Source organism: Heterobasidion irregulare, assembly GCF_000320585.1.
Source record: "Heterobasidion irregulare TC 32-1 unplaced genomic scaffold scaffold_07, whole genome shotgun sequence".
NCBI classification, from domain to species: Eukaryota; Fungi; Basidiomycota; class Agaricomycetes; order Russulales; family Bondarzewiaceae; genus Heterobasidion; species Heterobasidion irregulare.
In genome coordinates, this window is record NW_009258203.1 from 1,674,501 (window position 1) to 1,696,584 (window position 22,084).

The window sequence follows — 22,084 nt, forward strand, 5'->3', positions numbered from 1 at the left end:
ACGCTGCCCCCGTCTGATCTCTGTCCACCGACGACCGTCTTACGCCCTGCCTTCCCGATACACGAACTCGTCCCGCTCACATAAATACCGTTGCCTTATGTCCGCGCTAGATCTCCACCACGCCCTCTTCTCCCCCTTCCCCCACGACGAGCCCCTCCAACAGCACACACGCCACCCCTCCTCCCTCTCCTCCGCAACCCTCCACACCGCCGCGTCCCCGACTTCATACTCCCACCCGACCGAGCCCCTGCTCGCCGCAGCCGCCTACGACGCCCTGCTCGCCCGCCAGCCCCCGCACCCCGCGGGCCCGCGCCCCGGCTGGGACATGGGCCTCGCACTCGCAGGCGACCCCCCGACGCCCCACGAGCGCCGCGCCCGCCGAGAGCGCGCCGTGCGCGCCCGCCTGCGCCGCCTGCGCGCCCTCAAGCGCGTCCTGCAGCTCGTCATCGGTGCGCGCTCTCCCCTCCCACCCCCCTTCGCGTCTCGCGCCCGCTGACCGCCGCCTCCGCACAAGGCGCATGGAGCGTCTACACCACCGTGCGCTACTTCCTCGCCTACGTCCTCGCCACCACCCCCACCCGCCAATCCGTCGCCCTCGCCCTCGCCCTCCCCTCCCTCCTCGCACTCGCATCCACCCTCGCATCCACCCTCCCCGCCCTCCTCCCGCGCGACCTCCGCGCCCGCCTCGCCCTCGCCGGAGCCCGCGCAGCCCGCGCAGCCCTCCCCGCCCTCGCCTCGCTCTGCCTCGCCGCCCCCGCGCTCGCCAACCTCGCCCTCGTCTGCGCGTGGCGCGGCACCCCGCTGCTCGCGGGCCGCTGCAGCTGGGACATCGACGTCGTCTGGCGCGCAGCCGCCAGCGGGAGCAGTGGCCCCGCGTGCCCGCGCCGCGCCGCGTGGGGCGCGTGGCTGGCGGCGGCGCTCGCGCGCGCGGTCCTCACGCTCGTCGTCTTGGTGAGTGTCCGAGTGTTCGAGTGCTGGCATCTTCTCGTCTTCGTCTTCGTCGTGGGGGCTTCGGTGCGCGGGGGCTTCGGTGCTGCGCTCTCCCCCCTTCCTATTTTCGTTTCGTCTCCATCCCAGTTCCCATCTTCTTCTTCGCCGTCGTCGTCGTCGTCGTCGTCGTCGTCGCGTTCCTCTGCGCGACCAGGGCGCCTTCGCGCCTTCCCCCGTCCGTCCGTCCGCCTGCGCGCGCACCCCGTCTCTCCCCCCCCTGCGCACCCCTGTATTCTTTTCGCACGCACACGCACACGCGCACGCGCCGCCCCCTCCCCTCTTCACACCTCGTCCCTTGCACCCCGCGCTCCGCCCCGCCCCGCCCCGCCCCGCCTGTCGCTAACGCACCCTCTCCCTCCCTCCTTCCTCACTCCGCACGCACAGACCGCCTACCACGCCACCGCACACGCGTACCACGCCACCCGCCGTCCCTCCCCCCCGTCCTCGTCCTCGTCCGCACGCGCGCGCACACACACACACTCCCCGAATAAGGCCGCGCTCGCATACGCGGACCCAGACGCGGACGCGGACCCAGACGCGGACGCGGACGCGGACCCAGACCCAGACGCCCCCGACACGCCGAGCTCGCACACGCTCGCGGGCTCCGCGGAGCTCCACCCACACCCGCACTCGCACCTCCCACACCACCACCACCACCAACCACAGCCGCACCCGCACCAGCAGCAGCCGCTCCACCGCCCGCCCTCCTTCGTCCTCCGACGCGTCTCCCACTCCTCCGCCGTCGCGCCCAGCCTCACCGCGTATGACCTCGCACCCGCCCCGGCGTACGACCTCGCACCCGCCCCGGCGCCCGACCTCGCACCCGACCTCAACCTCAACCTCGGCGACGGCGGCGGCGGGGCGCCCGTCATCCCCGCGCACGTGCACTTGCGGCGTCATGCCCCTTCGTCGTCGGCGTCGGCGGCGGCGGCGGCGGCGGCGGTGGTAGTGGCAGCGGCGCGCGGGGGGCCGTCGCCGGAGCTGTCGGACTCGGAGGAGACGTATCGGGCGAGTCATAGCCAGAGCCACGGTCATAGCCAGAGCCGGCACAGTCGACACGGGTCGGGGTCGGGGTCTGGTGGGTCGGGGTCGGGGTCGGGGTCGAGAGAGGGAGAGGGCGCGGGCGCGGGCGTCAAGTCGCTGCGCCGCGTGCGCAGCATGTTCGACGCCCAGAAGGACGCCGACACCGACGCGAGCGGCGGCGCGTCGGCGGCGTCAGCCTCGGCGCGGCGCGAGATGGAGCAGGTCGGGCGCGCGGACGTGGACGCGGACGCGGACGCGGACCTGCAGGGCTTCGCGGACCGCTTCCGCGCGCTCGTGAGCCAGGTGACGCGCGACATTGAGCACGGGCTGCGTCTCGGCGGCCCCGCGCCGGCACCGGCGGCGCGCGAGCCGTACGGGCGCGGGGGGTACGGCGGGCGGGAGGGGTACGACGACGGCGAGTACGGCGAGTACGACGAGTACGACGAGTACGCGTACGCGCGGGGGTTGTCGCGGCCCGGCGCGCCGGAGCCGCCGCTCGACGGGCTGCACGATTCGTACGACCCGTACGCCGCGAGCGGGGTTGGGGGCGGCGCGGCGCCGAGCGCGCTGCAGCTGCACCGGCTGCTGGACACGCACGAGGGGTACCTGACGCTGGACGAGTTTGGGCGCGCGGTGCCGTCCGAGGAGCGGATCGCGGTGCTGGGCGGGGTGGTGAGGCGGATGCCGACGATCGAGAGCGTCGGGTCGCGCGAGCGGGAGTGGGAGCGCGCGGGGGCGGGCGGCGGCGGCGGCGGCGGTGGCGGCGGCGGCGCGGGCGGGGGCGCGTACGCGGGGAGCGGGAGTCTGAGGGCCGGGAGCAGTATGGCTGGGAGCAGTCTTGGGGCGGGGAGTAGTAGGGCGGGGAGCAGGGCGGGGACGGTGGCGAGCGGGGTGGGGGGCAACGGAGGGGGCGGGGGCGGGGGCGGAGGCGGGGGGAGCTTGGGGTGGTCGAGGCCGCCGACGAGGGCGACGGTGTTGACGTCGTTATCTGGGAGCACGCGGAGCGAGGGCCCGAGTCGGAGCAACAGCTTGAGCTATGGGTCCGTGCAGGGCCCTGCTGCTGCTGCTGCTGCTGCTGCTGCTGCTGCTGCTGCTGCTACGGTGGCGGCGGCGGCGGGTGCGGCGGCGGGTGCGAGCGAGGGCGGGAGCAGCAGCAGCCGGCCGTCGACGGCGCCGACGAGCGCGTACGTGACTGCGTTTACGGGCTCGGGCTCGTCTGCGGCTGGCTCGTCTACGTCGGGGTCGATGGCGAGCGGGGTCGCGGGGCGGAGTAGGAGCAGCAGCTTGGGCGCGGTGGAGGCGCTCGGGACGGTCACGGAGCTCGGGGAGTGGGCGAGTGCCGCGCGCGCGGGCGCGGGTGGGCGGGGTGCGGGTGCGGGTGCGGGTGCGGGTGCGGAGGAGGAGAGGGAGGGGGGGAGTCGGCCGTCGACGGCGACGGGGTATTATACGCCTGCGTCGGGGGCGGGGACGGGCTCGGGCTCAGGGACGGGGACGACGGATTCGGGGAGGGTGGTGGTGAGCGAGGTCGGGGAGATCGCGAATAGGGAGTCAGTGTATTTCTCTGCGACGTCTGGGTCGGGGTCGACGGCGGGCAGCGCGAGCGCGGGTGCGGGTGGGCTGGGCGGCACGGCGTCGTCGTCGAACACGTTCGGCGTGCGCAGCTAGTAGAGCCAAGGCGGCGATCTTTTATAGTTGATGTTGTTTTTTCTTTTCGCGCGCGGTAGACGTTCGGCGGTCCAGTGCTATACCTTACTCGCTGCTGTGTACTATATTGCTTACTCGGTCGGTTTATAGTTCGGATTTCGGATTTGGATGGATGGATGGATTTTTTTTTCTTTTGCTTATTTCTCTATCGAACCCTCTCTCTGCGGAACGATGAGCGAGAGCGCGACGGCTAGCGTATTGTAAGCTATGTAGTATGTGGAGTCTCGGTATTGCTACAAGATTGGGGGGGCCGGGAAGCCGGGAGCGACTGAAGGAGGGTATTGAGAACCTGGGTCGTGGCTACGCAAACGATAGATACCGACGAGCGCGACGCGTTCGTCTTCGTAAATCGGTCCCTCCGCTCTTCCCCTCTTCCTCTCCGTTCCCGTTCCCGTTCCCCCTCCCGTTCCTCTTCGCTTCTCACATCGCCGGCGTTGCCGACGGAGTCGATCGGCCATTCGTCGCACCGGTAGCATCGTGTCTGGGAAAAGAGGTGCGGTGACAGCCAGCGATTCGTGCGCTCTGGAGGCGCAGTGCTCGACGCGACGGTCTCTCCGAGGCGTCGTCGAAGTGCTCGCTGAATTCGACGGGCGACGGGTGACGGGCGACGGGCGACGGGCGACGGGTGACGGGCGACGGGCGGCGGGCGACGGACGACGGACAACGGATGACGGACGACGGGCAACAACGAGCGAGCGAGAGCACTGCGTGCGACTCGCATGGGCATGCGCGGCTCCGGGACGTGCCTGCGGTGCGGCCTGGTGCGGCGCAGCAAGGGAGAAGAGCGAGGGTGGGCATGGCGCGCGGTCGCACAGTTCTGAGAGGCCAGAGGGCCCGCTGCGTGGAGCGGGGCGACATTGGACGCCTCTCGGGCACAGCGGCGTGGGCTCAGATGGTTGCTCGAGCGACGGTCGCGCGATTGCGGCGAGGTTCTGCGAGCTGGCCAGATCGCCATGGATGGGCGTGGAGAGAATGTTGGTGCCGTCGATGGAGGAGATGATATGGTGTGTGTCGTGCGGATGGATGGGGTGATGAGAGCGAGGAGCACGGTGCACGCATACCGAAGAGCGCGCACCCTCGCCACTTCCGCTGTCATATGTGTATCTTCTCGTGCAGGGGGTAGAATCTTGAGGTCGCGAACGGGTTGTTCGAAAACTTCCAACAGGGCAAGGCGGTAGAGGACGGGCAAGGCGTCAGGCCACCCAGCGCAAACCAAGCGAGACCACAACGGTGCTCGGCACCAAGGAGGCACATCTCAGGATCAGGACGTCTTTGCACGAAGCCTCGAACAAAAAAGCATGCCGGAATGGAGGGCTATCCTCGAGCGCAACACGAAAGAGAGCAGGATGGCGCTTCGACGCGTGACACAGCAAACTCGTGACGAGCGCGCTCATCGATGATGCTCGCCCCTCCCACGTTTGGTCGTGATACCATCGTCTCAAGTTTCGTGCGTCTGATTCAGAGTCATCAAGAACTCGAGGTTGCGGCCGTAGGAGACTCGCACCACCTGAGGTTGTGGGTATGCAGAACACCTTCCTATGTCAATTTTGCAGCATCGATAATGTTGCCATCTTCAGGAGACTAACGGGACCATAGGGCTTTATGGGAACCATTAAGGTCGTAGAGTTGCAGACCAGTGGCGATAGAAAGGCACTCTCAGGATGCGATATTGCGACAATATCCGCATCGATCCGAATGGAAGAGAGGGAGGAGTGCGAGGACATCCAGTACCTAAGGAATAGTGGCAAGGTGAGTGAGCCTCCATCGATCAACAAACAACATAAAGGACTGCGAGTGAGGGGTGCACGGCAACGGGACTGCTCACCATTCATCCAAGGCCCCACCTTCCCTTCTGCCTTTGCCTTTCCCACTGCCGTCACTCTCGCCGGAATCTCGCCCTCCCTGTCTTCCTTCGTGCGCTCCTGCCCCTCAGGTTCGGGGAATCGGGACTCTAGGGTGTTTCTCGCGCATGTGCCGCATGAGCGCGTCCCGCCGGCTGTACGGCTTGACGATCTTACAGCGCGGTACTGGGCACCTCAACGAGTCGTTGACCTCGATGACCACCTCAATGCCTTCCTGACGGGCTTGCTCTGCATGCCCTGCGGTCCCGTTGTGGCGCTCCAATTCGGGCAGCCTAACAAAGCCGGTCTTGCAGATGTGGCAATTGAACTCGGTGCTGAGATACGGTGTCTTCTTTTTGTTCCCCTGTCGAGTCCTTTTTGCTGGCCGCGACGGTGGCGGCCCTCGTCCCAACACGGTTACAGTGTCGGGGACTATTTCATCTGCGAGGATGTTATCCTCGCAGTTGGAGGTGCTTGATGTAAGGTTGTGCTGGCTGAGGGCATTGCTCTCGTAGTCCGGACAAGCTTGAGGCTGTCCGACCGGATTTGCTGTCCGTCGTGGATGCTGGGAGCGCGATCCACCCTTGCTCGTTCTTGAACGCTTTGGTGCCGGCTGCCGACCTGCGCGGTTTGCATCCGATGCTGGCCTCTTTCTACTGATGGTTGGGAGCGGTCCGGATGCCACCGCTGGACTCCCTTGAGGAACGGCCGAAGGAGGAGGGGGAGATCCTGGTTCGGAGACGACTAGCAACACTGAGGGTGGCCTGGTCATCGATATGCAGGCTTTCACACAGCACAATGAGCATCTAGAGCGCCACAGGTCCGTATGGAGTCAGCTTACCGCGGTTGGTGTTGTCCTGCCTACGTGTATCTGTCGGCGAAAGGTTGCTCACTGCTAGCTCAAAGCAGTGATGTTCGCCGGCATCATGGCTGATTTCTGTACTGAGCTCGATGCTCTGGGCCTGTGATGATGAGTGGCGTGCCACAACCGACTTCGAATAAACACACCTGGACTGTGGCCTGTGGGTCGTCATCGGAGACAACAGCGTTGTGGGTGATGCCGCTGTCTGTGGAGTCGGTTTCCTCCGACGGGAGTTCAAAGAATTCTGAAGACATATACGCGGCAAACATCGCATCGTCGGCCGCCTTGTCGAACGGGCGCTCGTAGCTGCTCATTTCTCTGTTGTTTGCTGGGGTTTGGTGTGAGTGGATGTGAGCAAGCGGAAGGGGAGGGGGGGTGAGAGAGTTGTCCTCCTCGTTGTGTTGACCGCCCTTTTGAAGGCAAAACAACATCGGGACGGGTGAGCTGGCTTCTCGGGTCTACCCGCGCTGCATCGATACTGCTGATACGATCTCCCCGCACACCGATAGCCCACAGGTCGGAGGCTGTCCTCTCTTTGTGACCTCGCCACCCGACGCCTAGCGGTACCGATTTCTTCTGCTGGGTGCCGTACGCGACCACAGCATCAAACATCGCCAGACATACCAGCCTTGTGCCTCCGCTCAATCGATCGAACACGTTGCGCTTGGGGCTCACAAGGGGTATTTGAACTCGCAAGTAGATCTCCCAGATTGAATCAGCAAGGGCCTTGCCGAAAAATCTTTCGGCATTTTGGATCTGGGCACCTCTTGAAGCTCAAGGTTCTTGAGACTGTACGCTAGCTGTTCCTCATCCCAGAGCTGCGCGGTCAGGCCTTGGATTAACGAACGACTTTGTTCGCTTTTGCGCTATCGGTTCGTCTATCAGCGTGCGTAATAGTGCAATTTTTCTGATGGGACCGATAAATATATTTTCCATGGCGGCAGATGTACTCTTATTGGACTCTTCCGATGGCATGATTCCCGACGCGCCCACAAACGCACATAAGCGCGAACAAAGGAATGTCCAACAGACCGGGCCGCATGCCGGCGCTCCACAATGGAGGGCACTGTCTCTTTGCACGGACAGGGGAGCCGACGAAAGAGCCAGGCGGAGGAAGCCGAGTTTTGTAGTATCGGGGGATATTACGACCTCAAGACCTCAACCTCCGATAGATGAGAATATACCTACCTGACTACCTGATTGGCCTTTGCGTAAAGGCCAATGATTTTCTGGTCAAAATCACTGAGTTCTAGAAAGAGATTGAGGGCATTGCGTTGAGTCTTGGCGAAGTGTTGTGTCTTCTGAACCTCATTAGTGCCATCTGCTGCCAGAGTGCTAGGTGCCGAGCACCGAACAATTCACTATGTTGGCAATCGCCGCGAAGCCTCCGCGCCCGTGATGTCGTGCAGCTCGAACGGGAGCGCGAACTGCTCATAGCTGTTCATTTCTCTGGCATTCGCTGGAGTATGGGGTGAATGGATGTGAGTTTAGTGGAGGAGCGGGGCGGGGGTGGGGGTGGGGGTGGGAGAACTTGTGTTGCTTGTTGTGCTGACCTCCATCTTGAAGGCATACAAACATCGGGACCTCGCCGACCGACAGCTCCCATGTCGTCCGCCCTCTGTCCTTCTTCAACAGAGACAAAGACTTTCGATGATGATCCAGCATGCATTGGTCTCAATGAAGGAAGAGAAAGTCGAACGTACAATATCTGGCTTTTCCAGTTCAGTTGCTATAGTAGTAGTGGCATCTCTTTGAGCCATTGAATCAGCCAGGGCACTGTCGTTCGTCATCGATACTGAGCGTAATTTTGCGTGCTGAAGAGGGTGAAGGGGGTGTTGTGGTAATATTAGCATGTCAATGCGAGACCGTAGTAGATATAGCGAGTGACACGCGCCAGAAACGCGAGCCTAGACACAGGATCACTCATATGTCTCACTATTCTCGTCTGCGATACTCTGTTCGAATGTAAATGAAGCTGCACCGCAGCGGTTGGTTATGTGGCAATGTTCGTTCAATGACACTGGACAGCAGATCATACTTGGATTTGGAAGCAAGACGCGCACACTGCATATTACATGAATATCTTTGCTGGTAAGCGCGCAATCAGTATAGGGCACGTACTTTTCAGTCTGTGAACATGCGACAGATCCCGACTCGTCTGAGGAATCTCCCATCACTTTGAAATTGTTAGCACTTTTGGATCGTTGCCATCGTATTGTGGACGTGCGGAGAAAAGTATCTTTCTAACGAGGCACGTTGGCATTCATAGAATCAACCACGTGGAATTTCCCTACTACACGGTTCCCCCGACGAGAGAAGGTCAAGGCCGTGTTGATAGACAAACACAGAGAAAGAAGAGATGATGGCGCACAGGATACATGCGGCATTTGCGCAAGGCTGTGTGCACACGCTTGGAGCATTCCAACTAGAATATCCTGATCGAAATCATGTCTTGCTTCGAGCTTCACGATGGCGCCACCCATAATCCGGGCATTGGGGACCCGTTCCAAATACTCCATCGTCTTGGTTCGGTAACAAGATCGCCTAGCCTATGTTCATGTTCTATGTTTCTATTTAAGAATGTTAGCTACTAAGATGAGAGTGCAAGGCTATACGGCGCAAGGACTTCATGAGCGCCAATCATTTTCAGGTTTCGAAGGTCGACGCGTTGATGGAGCATCGCAAGATAAGGAGAATGCAGGCGTCAGGAACAGGATACGGATGCAGATCATAATGAAAGGTAATAAACGGGGTAGGGAAGTGAGCAAAGGAAGTTGCAAACGCCTGTTTTGATGACATCGCTAGTATCTGGAGTGATGATGCACGTCAATGATCTATGGCAACTTCAAGACTCCTATTGCACGAGCGAAGGGAAACACGTATATGATGCCCTACAACTCAACATGCCGCCCAGTCCAACATCCCGAGCAGTCAGATACTGTCGCAGAAGAGCTGAGAGGTTGCATTGCAGAGTTAGTCTAGCTCTTTTGGTTGCATAGAAAGACTAGCTGTTTAGTGACAGGAACAGCGCTTCAGCGTGCAACTGCTAGTCCTTGTCGATGAAGAGATAACATTAATCAAGAGACGTTTGCAGCTCGGATAGTCTTCTTTCGCTTTTCTAGGATAGTTTTGGGGCAATGAGGGATTGCTGACTAGCTGAGCATTAGTTGATGAAATAAAGTCGATGAACGATGATGTTGTCGGTGAAATGATTATTTCGAAAGGTAGAAATTGAGATTGTTGGGATTGGGATAAAAAAACCGGGAGAGGATAAACGATAGCATACATGCAGACCAAATGCCCTCGGTCATCCCGGAGAGAGATACGCACGATGTTCATTCAAAGCGTCCTAACTTGGATACTCAAGAGACCTTGAAACAAGCATCGAACGTCAAACGTTGGAAATTGCCCAAGGACAATTAGAAAAACATGCCTCAGTGTTCTTCTTCGGAGGAAGTTTCACAACAAGTTGTTTCTTGATCTCCTGCCCTTGGTCCCCGAAGTACCGCTTCGTCTCGAAGCTCTAGTGTGATGAGCCAATGATCCAATTTTGAACGCCGTCAATGTACAACTGAACCTGGCGATCGAGGTCGGGGCCCCAAGATGGAAGCGAGCGGCGAGTAAACTCGAAGGCATCGATGGTGTCTTTGCAAAGTTCACCAACGCTGTCAATCGCTTCCTGCAGCGAAAGACCTTGCTGATTCATGATGACGGTGATCATGTTGTGATGTCACCTCGAGACTGCTCGACATTGTAAGAGAAGATATCCCGATAAACGAACACAAGGATCAAAACACAAGCTGAACGAGCAAGATAGACAAAACCTCGCGTTGATCTATGTCACTAGATCATTTGTCGCATTCTCAAGGATTTCTATGGAAAGGTGCTTCATGACCATGTCGGGGAGGTCGATGCAGGCGGCGTATTCGATGAGGGCAAAGCAAGGCTTGCATCCGCTGGTGTTCCGTCGGAGGGCAATATACGACTCGAGGTCAGGGATATTGTTGTGTTCACGATCAAGAGCTTGTTGCGTCACTGCGCGAAAGAAGGGCACCATCGTATCGATGAATCGCTGAGTGCAGTGGGGACCTTCGTCTTGTACAAAGCGCCCAAAGAAACTATAAAGCCATCAGAAACTGCCCGAAGATGATTTCTGTGTATGAGAAAATTTGGGGACAGACTTACCACTTGGCCAACTTCCCAACCGCCTTATTCGTCTCAAACCCGACCGGATCATTCAACGCGCCTATGACGCAATCCTTCATGCTATCGATATCTTTGACATCGAACTCGTCCGACCAGTCGTCCAGCTTGAACAGGTAGTTCAGGTAACCCGCACAAACGCGCAGACGACCCTTGTCCGTGTCAGGATAGCACATGGCTGCGAGGCTCCCGGCTTTGAGGTCTTTGAATTCCCGGCACTTCTTCGCAGTCATGGGAGCACTCGCAAGGAGCCAGGACTCGGAGGCTGCGGCGACTTCGTGTCCATGGGGGTTAGTGCAGATGGGATACCGACAGTAAGGGATGAAGTCGGGAAGATTGAAAATGCCGTGCTCGATGTAAGACATAAACGGAGAGTAATGAGAAGGAAAGGAACAGGGAGAGGAAAATGAGGATGGGCCCTGAAGCTCCTCTGCGGGTGTTCTTTAAATCGCCTGACAATATTGCAAGAAACATGGAAAGGCTCTCAAAGTTTCGAATCTTTTCACCTGATTTGCTTGCATGTCGACTCTCAAACATCCATGCTACGCGTAAAAGCACAGGGATACGAGTGAGAGTCATTAGTCAGTTGTGCGAGATGGTCGAGATGGTAAACTGGACCAGAGAAAGCTCGATGACTTACATGAGACTGGACCAGAGAAAGCTCGATGACTTACATGAGTGATGCACCGAGCATGTTTGGTCAGAGCATCGGACGGGTGAAAGTTACGACGCTCCATAAATCCCAGACGCTAACTAAAGCACCGATGGTGTGAGACTGTCTCTTCTCTGGGTGATCCCGAGCACCGCGGCGGACTTCAGAGCATGCTAGTTTCGGTATGTAGTGTGGACGAGATTGCCTGTCATTAAGACAGGACGTTTGCTAGGGGATATCAATGGCAGAGGGTCGGGGAGGAGGTAGGCAGTGTAGCTGCCAAATGGTTCGTACTCAACGTGCGACGAGAGACCTGTGATCGCAGACTAGCTATATCAGAATGCATTTCTCGCTCTGATACGGTTTCGAGGACAAGGAGTTCCCCAATGTCACGGTTTGGGACAGAGAATGTTTTGGCGAGCGTGTGACCTTGCTCAACTAAGCGCGAGAATTTTTGAATAGCCCCTCTCCAAGTTCTGGCAGCACGCATCTTCCTTACGAAGGGAGGACTGAGAAATATGCCTGATACAATCTCAAGGTACGTGCACGATCCTTTCTCAACGCAGTCGATCCAACCCACTTCTTATTTTTGTTCAGCACAACCAGTCCTGCCATTCCACGGCTGCCATCCAACGTTGCAGACGAGTTCTCCGGCTCGCAAACTACCAGCGCAGCCTCTGCACTCTTCCACGTCCATTCTATCCCTCCCGAGATACTCACCTGCATCTTCCTCTGGCTCATCACTCTCAACCCAGTTCTCGGACCATGGGGGTGTGTATCGTCGCATACTAGACTTGCCTGGATCGTACCAGCGACACATGTGTGCGCGCGTTGGCGCGCCGTAGCAATCGAAAATCCGTGTCTCTGGACAGAGATCAATCACAATACCATTGGCGTCGAGTGGGCTCTGGAGATGGCGCGTCGCGCCTGTCAAGCGCCTATCGATGTGTACACGGATGCAGACTGCATGCCGCTCTTGGACTACGTCGTCAAACACATCGACCACGTGCGGCACCTTCAGCTTAGAGATGGCAGTCAAGACAACTTGACCTCGGTCCTCGCGCGCCTCAACCGCCCCGCGCCAATGTTGGAATCTGTCGAGATCTACTGTAGGAGCACGAGCACGCTGCCTACAGACCTTTTTGCAAACACCACCCCACGCCTGCGCCACGTCTGGCTCGGCGACTACTACGTTTCCCCAAATCACACCGTATTGTCGGCAAGTCTTGTCTCGCTGAAAATTCACATGAGGGCGACTGATCGGACGTCACCGGAATACACCAACGATGAGCTACTTGACGTCCTCGAGCAAATGCCAAACCTCGAGATCCTACATCTCGAAACCCTCCCGTTGCCTGGCCTTGCCTCGCTGGGCAAGTCCCGCAGCGTCTCCCTCCTGCACCTCGACGTGCTGCGTCTTGAAGGTGGTCTGAGTGGCTGTTGCCGTCTTGCAGCTAGCCTCGATCTCCCTGCCCACACCTCGATCCGGATGATATGTGAATCTTTCTCAAACAACGGGGAGGACTGCCATCTGCTTGTCCCATTCATTACCGAGCGGATCGCCGCGGCAGCCACGATACACCCCATCGAGCATCTCTACGTGAACGGCGTGTGGGCTACGTTCGTCAGGCTTTCCTTCGGACCTCTCAAAGCGCACACGACCCAATTCAGCGCTCTGCCTCTCGACGTCGCCATTCGTTTTCCATTGCCCGACAGTGAGGTCCCCCGCTGGTTTCTCGAGTCCATCTGCGCCGTGCTTCCGCTGGAAGAGCTTCGAACGCTGTCGATATTTACGGGCCAGGAGAGTTGGTTCCATCCAGGGCACTGGCAGGAGACGCTCCGCCCCGCGAAGCGAGTGGAGACGGTAAACGTGCGGGGCTCGGCAGCTAGGCATCTCGTGAGCTCGTTCAGCATGGAATCGCGTGCGGGCGAGCCGCCAGATGAAGCACCGACTCTGCTATTTCCGGCATTGAAAACCCTCGCTCTGTGGGAGCTGTTGGGCATCCACGACGTCGCGCCAGGGACACCGCGATCAGATGAAGAGCTCGCGGGAGCACTCGCTTCTCGCACGCCGAAGGCACCGCTCAAGACGCTGAAGCTTTTGGATTGCGATGTGCAGAAGAAATGGATAGAGACCTTTGAAGCCGTCGTGCCTACTGTCATCGTAGATTCTGACGCTCGGTTCCCGATACCGTTCCTTTACCGCGGCAGTAAACATGAGTGATCGGTAGGAAATCGAGGGCCTCAGCGCAGCATGGCACAATTCTGTTTTCTCCCACCGATTCTCAATGTACGTGCGTGATCTGAATCTAACAAAAGCTGAGAGCGGGTCCATGCCTTTGAGGCGTTGACAGGACAATAACGTGACCGCTTTTTAACTATCGAGGTGCAAAACACGGTCTCATCTATCCCTCCACATCGGCCGAATTGCGGACGTGTCCGGCTAGGTTTCAGCATCCTGTGATCACTGCTCGCAAGCTTCCGTGCATGGACCGTACCGTACCCCGCGCGGCCGCCATGACGTCCTCGTGTCCACGGTGCACTATCTAGTACAAGGCCGCCGCAAGCTTCGTCATCATGTCCAGCTGCTCGCTGCCATACGAGTATAGGCATCACCCATCTACCTCGCACCCACGCAGGAGAGCTCCGCCTTGCGCGCTCGTGGTCGCGTATTCGAGAATTGGACCGCACGCTGAATGGATATGAGTCTTACCTTGTTCACCCTTCACAAGGAGCCACTGTCCAGTCTCGTTCCTAGCCTTGCCTCGAGCACCAATCGCCCAAGCAATCGCATCCTGCCGCAATCCAGGTGTCCTCAGAAACATGTCCAGATCTCTCTCGACTTCATCACCATATCTTGTTGACCTTCTGTTTGTGAATGATGTTCATTCTTGACCATGAATTCACTCACCGCCCCGCTTCCAACAAGGCCAGGGCCTAATCGAGGAGTAAGCTCGCTTTGCGCGTCTGCGGGAGGGACTCGATGGCAGAAAAGACGGTTAATATGAGCTCGTCATGGAGTGCAGATGATGACATATCTGTGGGTGGAAGCAGTGGGGGGGGTGGGCGAGACAGGCAGGGCAGTGAGAGCACGGTCCGCGGGCACGAGAATGCTTTCCTGTAACGGCCTGCAGTGAAGTGTCCCGATATCCTGTTGACAATATGACACCGGAATTCAAGCCTAACCTCTCAGGGCTCCGGTCTGGTATGAGGCAGAATGTGAACACAGGAGGAGGGCAGGTTTCCATGCATCAGAACGCATTCTCGGCTCTGATACTTACGGTTCCCCGATGTCACGGTTTGGGACAGAGAAGGTTGTGACGAGCGCGTGACCTTGCTCTCCTAGTACCGCTGATACCCTTCTCCACGTTCTGGCAGCTCACATCTTTCTGGCCAAGGGAGGACTGAGAAAGATGTCTGATACAGTTTCAAGGTACTTGCACAATCCTCTCTCAATGCAGTCTATCTAACTTACTTATTTTTGTTCAGCACAACCAGTCCTGCCATTCCACGGCTGCCATCCGACGTTGCAGACGATTTCTCCAGCCCTGGCTCGCAAACTACCAGCGCAGCCTCTGCAATCTTCCACGTCCATTCTATCCCTCCCGAGATACTCACCTGCATCTTCCTCTGGCTCATCACTCTCAACCCTGTTGTCGGACCACCGGGCGGTGTGTCGTCGCATACTAGACTTGCCTGGATCGTACCAGCGACACATGTGTGCGCGCGTTGGCGCGCCGTAGCAATCGAAAATCCGTGTCTCTGGACAGAGATCAATCACAATACCATTGGCGTCGAGTGGGCTCTGGAGATGGCGCGTCGCGCCTGTCAAGCGCCTATCGATGTGTACACGGATGCAGACTGCAAGCCGCTCTTGGACTACGTCGTCAAACACATCGACTACGTGCGGCACCTTCAGCTTAGAGATGGCCGGCAAGGCAACTTGACCTCGGTCCTCGCGCGCCTCAACCGCCCCGCGCTAATGTTGGAATCTGTCGAGATCTACTGTAGGAGCACGAGCACGCTGCCTACAGACCTTTTTGCAAACACCACCCCACGCCTGCGCCACGTCTGGCTCGGCGACTACTACGTCCCTCCAAATCACACCGTATTGTCGGCAAACCTCGTCTTGCTGAAAATCAACATGAGGATGACTGATCGGACGCCACCGGAATACACCAACGATGAGCTACTTGACGTCCTCGAGCGAATGCCGGACCTCGAGGTCCTACATCTCAACCCCCTCCCGTTGCCTTTCCCTGCTTCAATGAGCCACTCCCGCAGCGTCTCCCTTCTGCACCTCGATGTGCTGCGTCTTGCAGGCGGTCTGAGTGGCTGTCGCCGTCTTGCAGCTAGTCTCGATCTCCCTGCCCACACCTCGATCCGGATGATATGCAAATCTTTCTCAAACAACGGGGAGGACTGCCATCTGCTTGTCCCATTCATCACCGAGCGGATCGCCGCGGCAGCCACGATACACCCCATCGAGTATCTCTACGTGAACAGCCTGTGGATTACGTCCATCAGGCTTGCCTTCGGACCTATTGAACCGCACACGACCCGATTCAGCGCTCTGCCTCTCGATGTTGACATTTATCTCCCATCTCCCGACGGTGAGGTCCTCCGGTGGCTGTTTGAGGCCGTCTGCGCCGCGCTTCCGCTGGAAGAGCTTCGAACGCTGTCGATATTTACGGGCCAGGAGAGTTGGTTCCATCCAGGGCACTGGCAGGAGACGCTCCGCCCCGCGAAGCGAGTGGAGACGGTAAACGTGCGGGGCTCGGCAGCTAGGCATCTTGTGAGCTCGCTCAGCATGGAATCGCGTGCGGGCGAGCCGCCAGATGAAGCACCGACTCTGCTATTTCCGGCATTGAAAACCCTCGCCTTGTGGGAGCTGTTGGGCATCCACGACGTCGCGCCAGGGACACCGCGATCAGATGAAGAGCTCGCGGGAGCACTCGCTTCTCGCACGCCGAAGGCACCGCTCAAGACGCTGAAGCTTTTGGATTGCGATGTGCAGAAGAAATGGATAGAGACCTTTGAAGCCGTCGTGCCTACTGTCATCGTAGAGTCTGACGCTCGGTTCCCGATACCGTTCGATTACTTTGGCCGTATGCATGATCATAGGTAGGGAATCGAGCGTCTCAGCACTCTCTGTCACACTTTTGTTACCGATCCCGATCCTCCATGTAAGTACGCGCTCTGATTCTGACACACGGACGAGAACTGGACGAGAGTGGGTCCACAAGTACTTCTGAATACCGATAGAATGCGGCCGCTTTCAAATCATCGGCGTGCAAAACCAAAATCTCACCGAACCCTCCACATTGTCCGAAGTGGTCCAGGCTGTGCAGGTGTGGACTCAACTGAGGGGAGGCGCGCGGGCAATCGGGGGAGGCCTGGCACTGGGCCCTACTCCCGTGCGTCGACCGTACCGGACCCCGCACGGCCGCGACGTGCTGCGCGCGTCCACAGCGCACTGCCTACCTAGTACAAGCCCGCCGCGAGCCTCGTCCTTACGTCCAGCTGCTCGCTGCCATGCACGAGTACAGGCACCACCCATCCACATCGCACCCACGCAGGAGAGCTTCGCTCTGCGCGCTCGCGCTCGCGGTGTCGAGAATTGTACCGCACGCCGAATGGATTTCACCCTTCATAAGCAGCCGCTGTCCGGCCTCTTTCCTAGCCTTGCCTCGAGCAACAAGCGCCCGAGCAGCGGCATCCTGCGACGACCCAGGTGTCCTCAGAATCATATAATTATCACCATATTTTGTTGACCCTGTGTACATGACTGACGTTTATTCTTGAACGCGAACGCACTCACCGTCCCGGGCGAGACCGAGGAGTGAGCTCGCTTTGCGAGGAGTCGAGGACGGAGGGTTCCCCAATGTCACGGTTTGGGGAATTGGGACAGAGAAAGTTGCGACGAGCGCGCGATCCTGCTCTACTGCTGTCCATCGTGTGCTGTCGCCTGGCCCTGCCTCGATGGGCACCTCCCGCAGCATCTCCCTCCCGCGTCTCAATGGGCTGAGTCTCGGAGGTGTGTTGAACAGCTGCCGCTCGCTCGCAGCAAACCTCGACCTCCCTACTCACACCTTGGTCCACATGATCTGCCACCCTGTCTCAGACACCTGAGAGGACTGCCAGCTGCTCGTCCCATTCATGGCCAAGCGGGTCGCTGCGGCAGCCGCGATGCATGCTGTCAAGCGCTCACCCATCGCTTGCCGAAAGCACCGCTCGAGACGCTGAGGCTTTCGCAGTCCAATGCGCAGAAGGAGCGAATAGAGAAAATCGAAGCCATCGTGCCTACAGTCACATCAGATCCCAACGCCCAGCTCCAGCCACGACGACATCAGACACAAGCAATCGGCAGGAAATCGAGGGCATCGGCGCAGCACGCACTTCTGTTCTTACCCGCCGATCCCCAACGTACGTGCGCGATCTAAATCCAACGAAAGCTGAGAGTGGGGCCCTCGACGTGACAAGGAGATGACGAGTGACCGCTTTCCATCTATCGAGGTGCGCGCGTCCACGGTGCACTGCCTACCTAGTACAAGATCCCCGCGAGCCTCGCACGGCAGAGCCCCGCCCCGCCCGCCCGTCGCTCGCAACCGCGTCCTCGAGACCTATCCCGTCCCCGCGCCGAGCCAGTCTCTCCACCACAGCGACGCCCGCCCCCGCCTATCCACCCGCCCCCGCCCCCACACCCGCAGCCCCCCACGTACGCGTTCCCGCCCTCGTTCGAACTCGCATACCACCCGTGCCGCGCCGTCCCGCCATCAGTAAGTAGCGCACACGTACCCCGAGCCGGCTCCGAGCGCCGAGCAGCGTGCGCCGCACGGTCCGTCGTGCCAGCGGGGAGCGCGTTGTGCGGATCGTTGTCCCTCAGTGAGGAGGCCGCGATGCGAAGATCGGGGTGTGTACCGTGTACTGTGTACTGTGCACTGTGTACTGTGTACTGTGTACGTAGCAAGGGCAGTGGTAATAAGCGGTCGATGTATCTGGAATGCGGGGCGTTGTGCACGGTGGTGCCGTAACTGTCAAGCCAGTTTCTTCGCGTGTTCGCCGTTCATCGCTGTCCCGATAACGACGTGTGCCTCGAATCATGCGGGACGACCGAGCCGCGACGCGCGCGCACTCGCTCATCAGACATCGATGTGGATCCGATAGTACAACAACATATAGATTCAAACTGCTCAAACCCCGATGCGGATACAGACACACGACGACGATCGTAGTACACAACTCTTACAGCTCTGCGCGACACGAACCGAATCAGCGACCGACCGAGAACACGGAGAGCGAGGCGCTTACTCTGCATGGCGGCGACATCCGTGCTCTGCACGTAGTCCTCGAACTCGGCGACCTTCTCCTGGAGCTCGTCGAGCGACACCAGCTCGTCCTCTGGAAAACAGGGTCAGATCAGGAGGAGGCGACGGGCGATCGCGACTCACCGATGACGATGGTGATCTGGAGCTTCTTGATGCCGTAGCCGACGGCGACGAGCTTGCTGGCGCCCCAGACGAGGCCCTCCTGCTGGATGGAGCGGACGGAGTCCTCGAGGGCCTTCATGTCCGTCTCGTCGTCCCAGGGCTTCACCTCGAGGGTGACGACGGACTGCGCGGGGCGAGAGGGCATCAGCGTCCGCAAACGATGCGTCGGATACGGAGGGGACGGACCTTGGCGATGGTCTTGGGCTTGTTGGCCTTCTTGGCCTGGTAGGCGGCGACACGCTCCGCCTTGACGCGCTCCGCCTCGGCGTCGTCTTCCTCGTCGGAGCCGAAGAGGTCGACTTCGTCGTCATCGTCCTCCTCGGCTGCGGCGGGAGCAGCGGGGGCGGGGGCGGGGGCGGCGGTGAAGGCCTCGCCGGCGGTGCTGGAGCCCGCGAGGGAGTCGAACTCGGAGGAGTAGGACTTGATGTGGTTGTACCAGCGGAAGGCGTGGGGGGAGGTGGCGGCTGCGGGGACGCCGGCGAGGGCCTTGAAGACGTGGACGTCGGCCTGGGAGGGGGTGTAGCTGGGGGCCAAAGAAACGAGTCAGGAAAGAAGGCTCGAGGAAGGACGCGGAGGACGAGGATGGATCAGAAAGCTAAGGATTTGAGTTGTCGGCATGCTTGTGCAGCGGTGTCTAGTCGCCTCTTGGAAACACGGACCATAGCGGATACTCATCACGGAAAAGCGAGACGGACGAAGAGAGAGACGTACCCCTCGATGTAGGAGCGGGCGGCGAGGTGGGCTTCGAGCTTGAGGAGATCGAAAGACATGGTGGGGGGCGGTGAGGGACGCGATCGATGGACAAGAGAAAACTTAAGCACACGTGATGTCTAGGGCAGGCGCGCGACCACGCCGCCGGTCACGTTCGCCGCCGGTCACGTTCGCGGCCGATAAGTAGTGCTACCCAGCGCGCGCTGACGCAGCCTCGACCGCGATCATGTCGCCCTCCCCGCTCGACATCGTCCCGCAAGAGGTCCTGGAGCACATCGCCTTCTTCGCCGCCTCCGCCGACCCCATCGGCCCGCCCGCCGACCTCGTCCCGCTCCTGCTCGCCAACCGCCGGCTCGCCGCCGCCCTCTCCAGCGCGTCCAACCCGCACCTCCACGCCCGCATCTTCGCTGCAAAGTTCGACGCACGCGCCCCGCTCCGCCGCCTCGGCCCCCGCGCCACCGCCCCCGCCCAGCTCGCCGCCGACCTCCGCCGCCGCTTCGTCCTCCTCCAGCGCATCCGCATGCACGTCGGCTGCTTCGTCCACCCGACCTCCGCCGCCGCCGACCCCGACGACCCCGAGACCCACCAGCTCGTCAGCGAGATGCTCTGGACCGTGTACGTCATGATGCTCGAGAACGACGGCAGGAACGAGCGCCAGCTGCGCGAGTACGCGCACATGGACGCCTGGCTCCGCGACTACTGGTTCGACCCCTCCGGCGCGTCCGGCGCCCGCATCGCCATCGCCAGCAACCAGTGGCCTCGCAACACAGAGCTCTCCGCCGTCGCCATGTGGCTCTTCTGGTTCCTCCTCCGCCCCGGTGAGCCGTCCCCAGCGCGCTCCTCCTGCCCCCCGCCGCCGCCCGTTCACGCCCGCGCCCCGCAGAGGACTACTTTCTGGACGAGCTCAACTTCCCCAGCGTCATGAGCACCCTCAAGATCATCGCTCTCGCCGCCCACAAGGTCAGTGCGCACACCCACACACACACACACACACACACACGCGCGCCCAATCACGCGGCAAACGATCCCCCGCGATCGCACCCGTGACACATCGCGAGACACAATGGCGATGATGTACACCAGCCCGGAGATCCATCACGCAGCCCCGCTGACACCCGCCCACACAGTACCCGATCTGCCAGCCCTCCTGGACCCCCTACGTCCCCCGCCGCCCGCCCCCACACCACACCCACCCCGTCCCCACACAAAGCCACGGCGCCTACCCGCCCCTCGCCCCGCCCCCGCTCGCCGCCCCCGCCATCCTCGCCTACCTCGCCCTCGCGCCGAACCACCGCCCCCACGCACCCCGCACCCTCCTCACCCCGCACGCGTCCCCGCTCCCCCCCTCCGCCATCTCCGCCGACCTCCCCATGAGCGCAGAGTGGGACAGCGAATGGCACCGCTGCCTCGCGCTCGCGGGCGCTCCCCCCGACGCCGCGGCGGACGCGGACCCGCCCGCCCGCGCGTTCAAGCTCGGAAGCTTGGAAGGCGTCTGGGAGGGCCTCTTCACGGCAGGTGTCTCTCCCCCCCGCGTTCTCACGATCGACCCCCTGACCCCGTCCGGCGCCCCGTGTGCAGTACACCGACTTTACGGCGTACGCCGCGCTCCTCTCCGGCGCCGCCCCGCCCACGCTCCACCAGAGCGTCGTCGCGCGCCACCCGCAGACGTGGAAGCTGCGCGAGTACCACCTGCTCGCCCCGGAGCCGTCCGCGCACGCCCCGCGCCGCCGCAACAGCCACGCTGACGCTGGCAACGGCGGCGACGTTGGCGAAAACGAAGGCGAAGGCGAAGGCGAAGGTGATGGCAAAGGTGATGGCGAAGGCGGCGACGACGACGCGTACCGCCCGCTCTCCATCGGCGACCCGCTGCGCGCGTTCTTCCCCCCCGGCGTCGACATACAGCTCACGGGCGACGCCGCACTCGTCCGGGAACCGACGCGCGCCGGCGTCTCGCGCTACGAGGCCGCGCGCGCGCACGGCGGCGGGCACGGAGGAGGTGCGGCAGGGGACGCGGACGCGGACGCGGAGGAGGAGAAGGAGTACGCGCGCCGCGTGCGCGAGGTGCTCGTCGTGGGAGAGGTCAGTGCGCCCGCGAGCTCCCGCGTGCGCGTGCGCGTCGTTCTGACCGTCCGCTTGCCCGTTCGCGCGCGTGCGTGTGCGCATCGCGTACGCGTGCGCGTACACACAGGGACATTCTTCGTGGGGCGTCTTCAACCTCCTGGGCCGCATCCGGCCCGACGACGGCTTCATCAGCATCTCGAAAGAATACGTGCGTGCCCCCCTCCCTTCCTTGCTTTTTTTTTTATGTGCTCGCGCGCAGGTCGACGGCGACCGCGGGCGGTGGCTCTACCGCGGCTACCTCGTCGGCGACCGGCACGGGAACCTCGTCGGGCGCTGGCGCGATACGCTCAGCCCGATCGGCGTCGCTGGGTACGAGGGCTGCTTCTTCATGGGTCGGCGCGGGGCTGGGGCTGGGGCTGGGGCGGGCGGCGGCGGGGACGCGGGCGGCGGGCGGTGGGAGCGCAGGTGACGCGCCGCGCCTGGGGTACTCGATGCTCGGTCTGTTTTTTTTTTTTCTTTGTGGATGGGGGAGGGGCGGGCGGGGGGC

General features: G+C 60.8%; 10 protein-coding genes across 10 annotated transcripts; 5 read left to right on the forward strand and 5 right to left on the reverse strand.

The window, feature by feature from the left end:
- Window positions 1-97: 97 nt before the first annotated feature.
- HETIRDRAFT_453015 (uncharacterized protein) lies at window positions 98-3,678 on the forward strand (the record flags this gene model as incomplete). The annotated part of the gene is made up of 2 exons (XM_009550237.1): window positions 98-449; window positions 515-3,678. 2 exons carry the CDS (start codon window positions 98-100, stop codon window positions 3,676-3,678), a joined length of 3,516 nt encoding a protein of 1,171 aa, XP_009548532.1.
- A 134-nt stretch (window positions 3,679-3,812) lies between these two features.
- Window positions 3,813-4,813, reverse strand: HETIRDRAFT_477601 (uncharacterized protein; the record flags this gene model as incomplete). Its single annotated transcript, XM_009550238.1, has 1 exon — window positions 3,813-4,813. The coding sequence occupies one exon, from the start codon at window positions 4,811-4,813 to the stop codon at window positions 3,923-3,925; it is 891 nt and encodes a 296-aa protein (XP_009548533.1). The 3' UTR covers window positions 3,813-3,922.
- An 833-nt stretch (window positions 4,814-5,646) lies between these two features.
- Window positions 5,647-6,330, reverse strand: HETIRDRAFT_322613 (uncharacterized protein; the record flags this gene model as incomplete). Its single annotated transcript, XM_009550239.1, has 1 exon — window positions 5,647-6,330. The coding sequence occupies one exon, from the start codon at window positions 6,328-6,330 to the stop codon at window positions 5,647-5,649; it is 684 nt and encodes a 227-aa protein (XP_009548534.1).
- A 2,009-nt stretch (window positions 6,331-8,339) lies between these two features.
- HETIRDRAFT_171491 (uncharacterized protein) lies at window positions 8,340-8,594 on the reverse strand (the record flags this gene model as incomplete). The annotated part of the gene is made up of 2 exons (XM_009550240.1): window positions 8,340-8,484; window positions 8,542-8,594. The coding sequence occupies 2 exons, from the start codon at window positions 8,592-8,594 to the stop codon at window positions 8,340-8,342; spliced, it is 198 nt and encodes a 65-aa protein (XP_009548535.1).
- A 1,349-nt stretch (window positions 8,595-9,943) lies between these two features.
- Window positions 9,944-10,988, reverse strand: HETIRDRAFT_124263 (uncharacterized protein; the record flags this gene model as incomplete). Its single annotated transcript, XM_009550241.1, has 3 exons — window positions 9,944-10,117; window positions 10,265-10,538; window positions 10,606-10,988. 3 exons carry the CDS (start codon window positions 10,986-10,988, stop codon window positions 9,944-9,946), a joined length of 831 nt encoding a protein of 276 aa, XP_009548536.1.
- A 528-nt stretch (window positions 10,989-11,516) lies between these two features.
- Window positions 11,517-13,499, forward strand: HETIRDRAFT_117037 (uncharacterized protein; the record flags this gene model as incomplete). The annotated part of the gene is made up of 3 exons (XM_009550242.1): window positions 11,517-11,538; window positions 11,738-11,813; window positions 11,873-13,499. The coding sequence occupies 3 exons, from the start codon at window positions 11,517-11,519 to the stop codon at window positions 13,497-13,499; spliced, it is 1,725 nt and encodes a 574-aa protein (XP_009548537.1).
- A 1,263-nt stretch (window positions 13,500-14,762) lies between these two features.
- On the forward strand, window positions 14,763-16,522 carry HETIRDRAFT_477603 (uncharacterized protein). Its single transcript, XM_009550243.1, has one exon. It carries the CDS (start codon window positions 15,087-15,089, stop codon window positions 16,401-16,403), a length of 1,317 nt encoding a protein of 438 aa, XP_009548538.1. The 5' UTR covers window positions 14,763-15,086; the 3' UTR covers window positions 16,404-16,522.
- HETIRDRAFT_234416 (uncharacterized protein) lies at window positions 14,766-14,930 on the forward strand (the record flags this gene model as incomplete). The annotated part of the gene is made up of 1 exon (XM_009550244.1): window positions 14,766-14,930. A coding segment is annotated over one exon (165 nt), but the record flags the coding sequence as incomplete, so codon positions are not given.
- A 1,909-nt stretch (window positions 16,523-18,431) lies between the features above and the next one.
- On the reverse strand, window positions 18,432-19,535 carry HETIRDRAFT_155685 (uncharacterized protein; the record flags this gene model as incomplete). Its single annotated transcript, XM_009550245.1, has 5 exons — window positions 18,432-18,528; window positions 18,587-18,676; window positions 18,727-18,889; window positions 18,952-19,288; window positions 19,477-19,535. The coding sequence occupies 5 exons, from the start codon at window positions 19,533-19,535 to the stop codon at window positions 18,521-18,523; spliced, it is 657 nt and encodes a 218-aa protein (XP_009548540.1). The 3' UTR covers window positions 18,432-18,520.
- Window positions 19,536-19,702: 167 nt separating this feature from the next.
- On the forward strand, window positions 19,703-22,006 carry HETIRDRAFT_453021 (uncharacterized protein; the record flags this gene model as incomplete). Its single annotated transcript, XM_009550246.1, has 6 exons — window positions 19,703-20,294; window positions 20,360-20,436; window positions 20,604-20,993; window positions 21,055-21,603; window positions 21,665-21,745; window positions 21,797-22,006. 6 exons carry the CDS (start codon window positions 19,703-19,705, stop codon window positions 22,004-22,006), a joined length of 1,899 nt encoding a protein of 632 aa, XP_009548541.1.
- Between the last annotated feature and the right edge of the window lie 78 nt (window positions 22,007-22,084).

Bases quoted from the DNA above. Each gene is read 5' to 3' on its own strand.
- HETIRDRAFT_477603 (XM_009550243.1), top strand. From the start codon at position 15,087: ATGGCGCGTCGCGCCTGTCAAGCGCCTATCGATGTGTACACGGATGCA.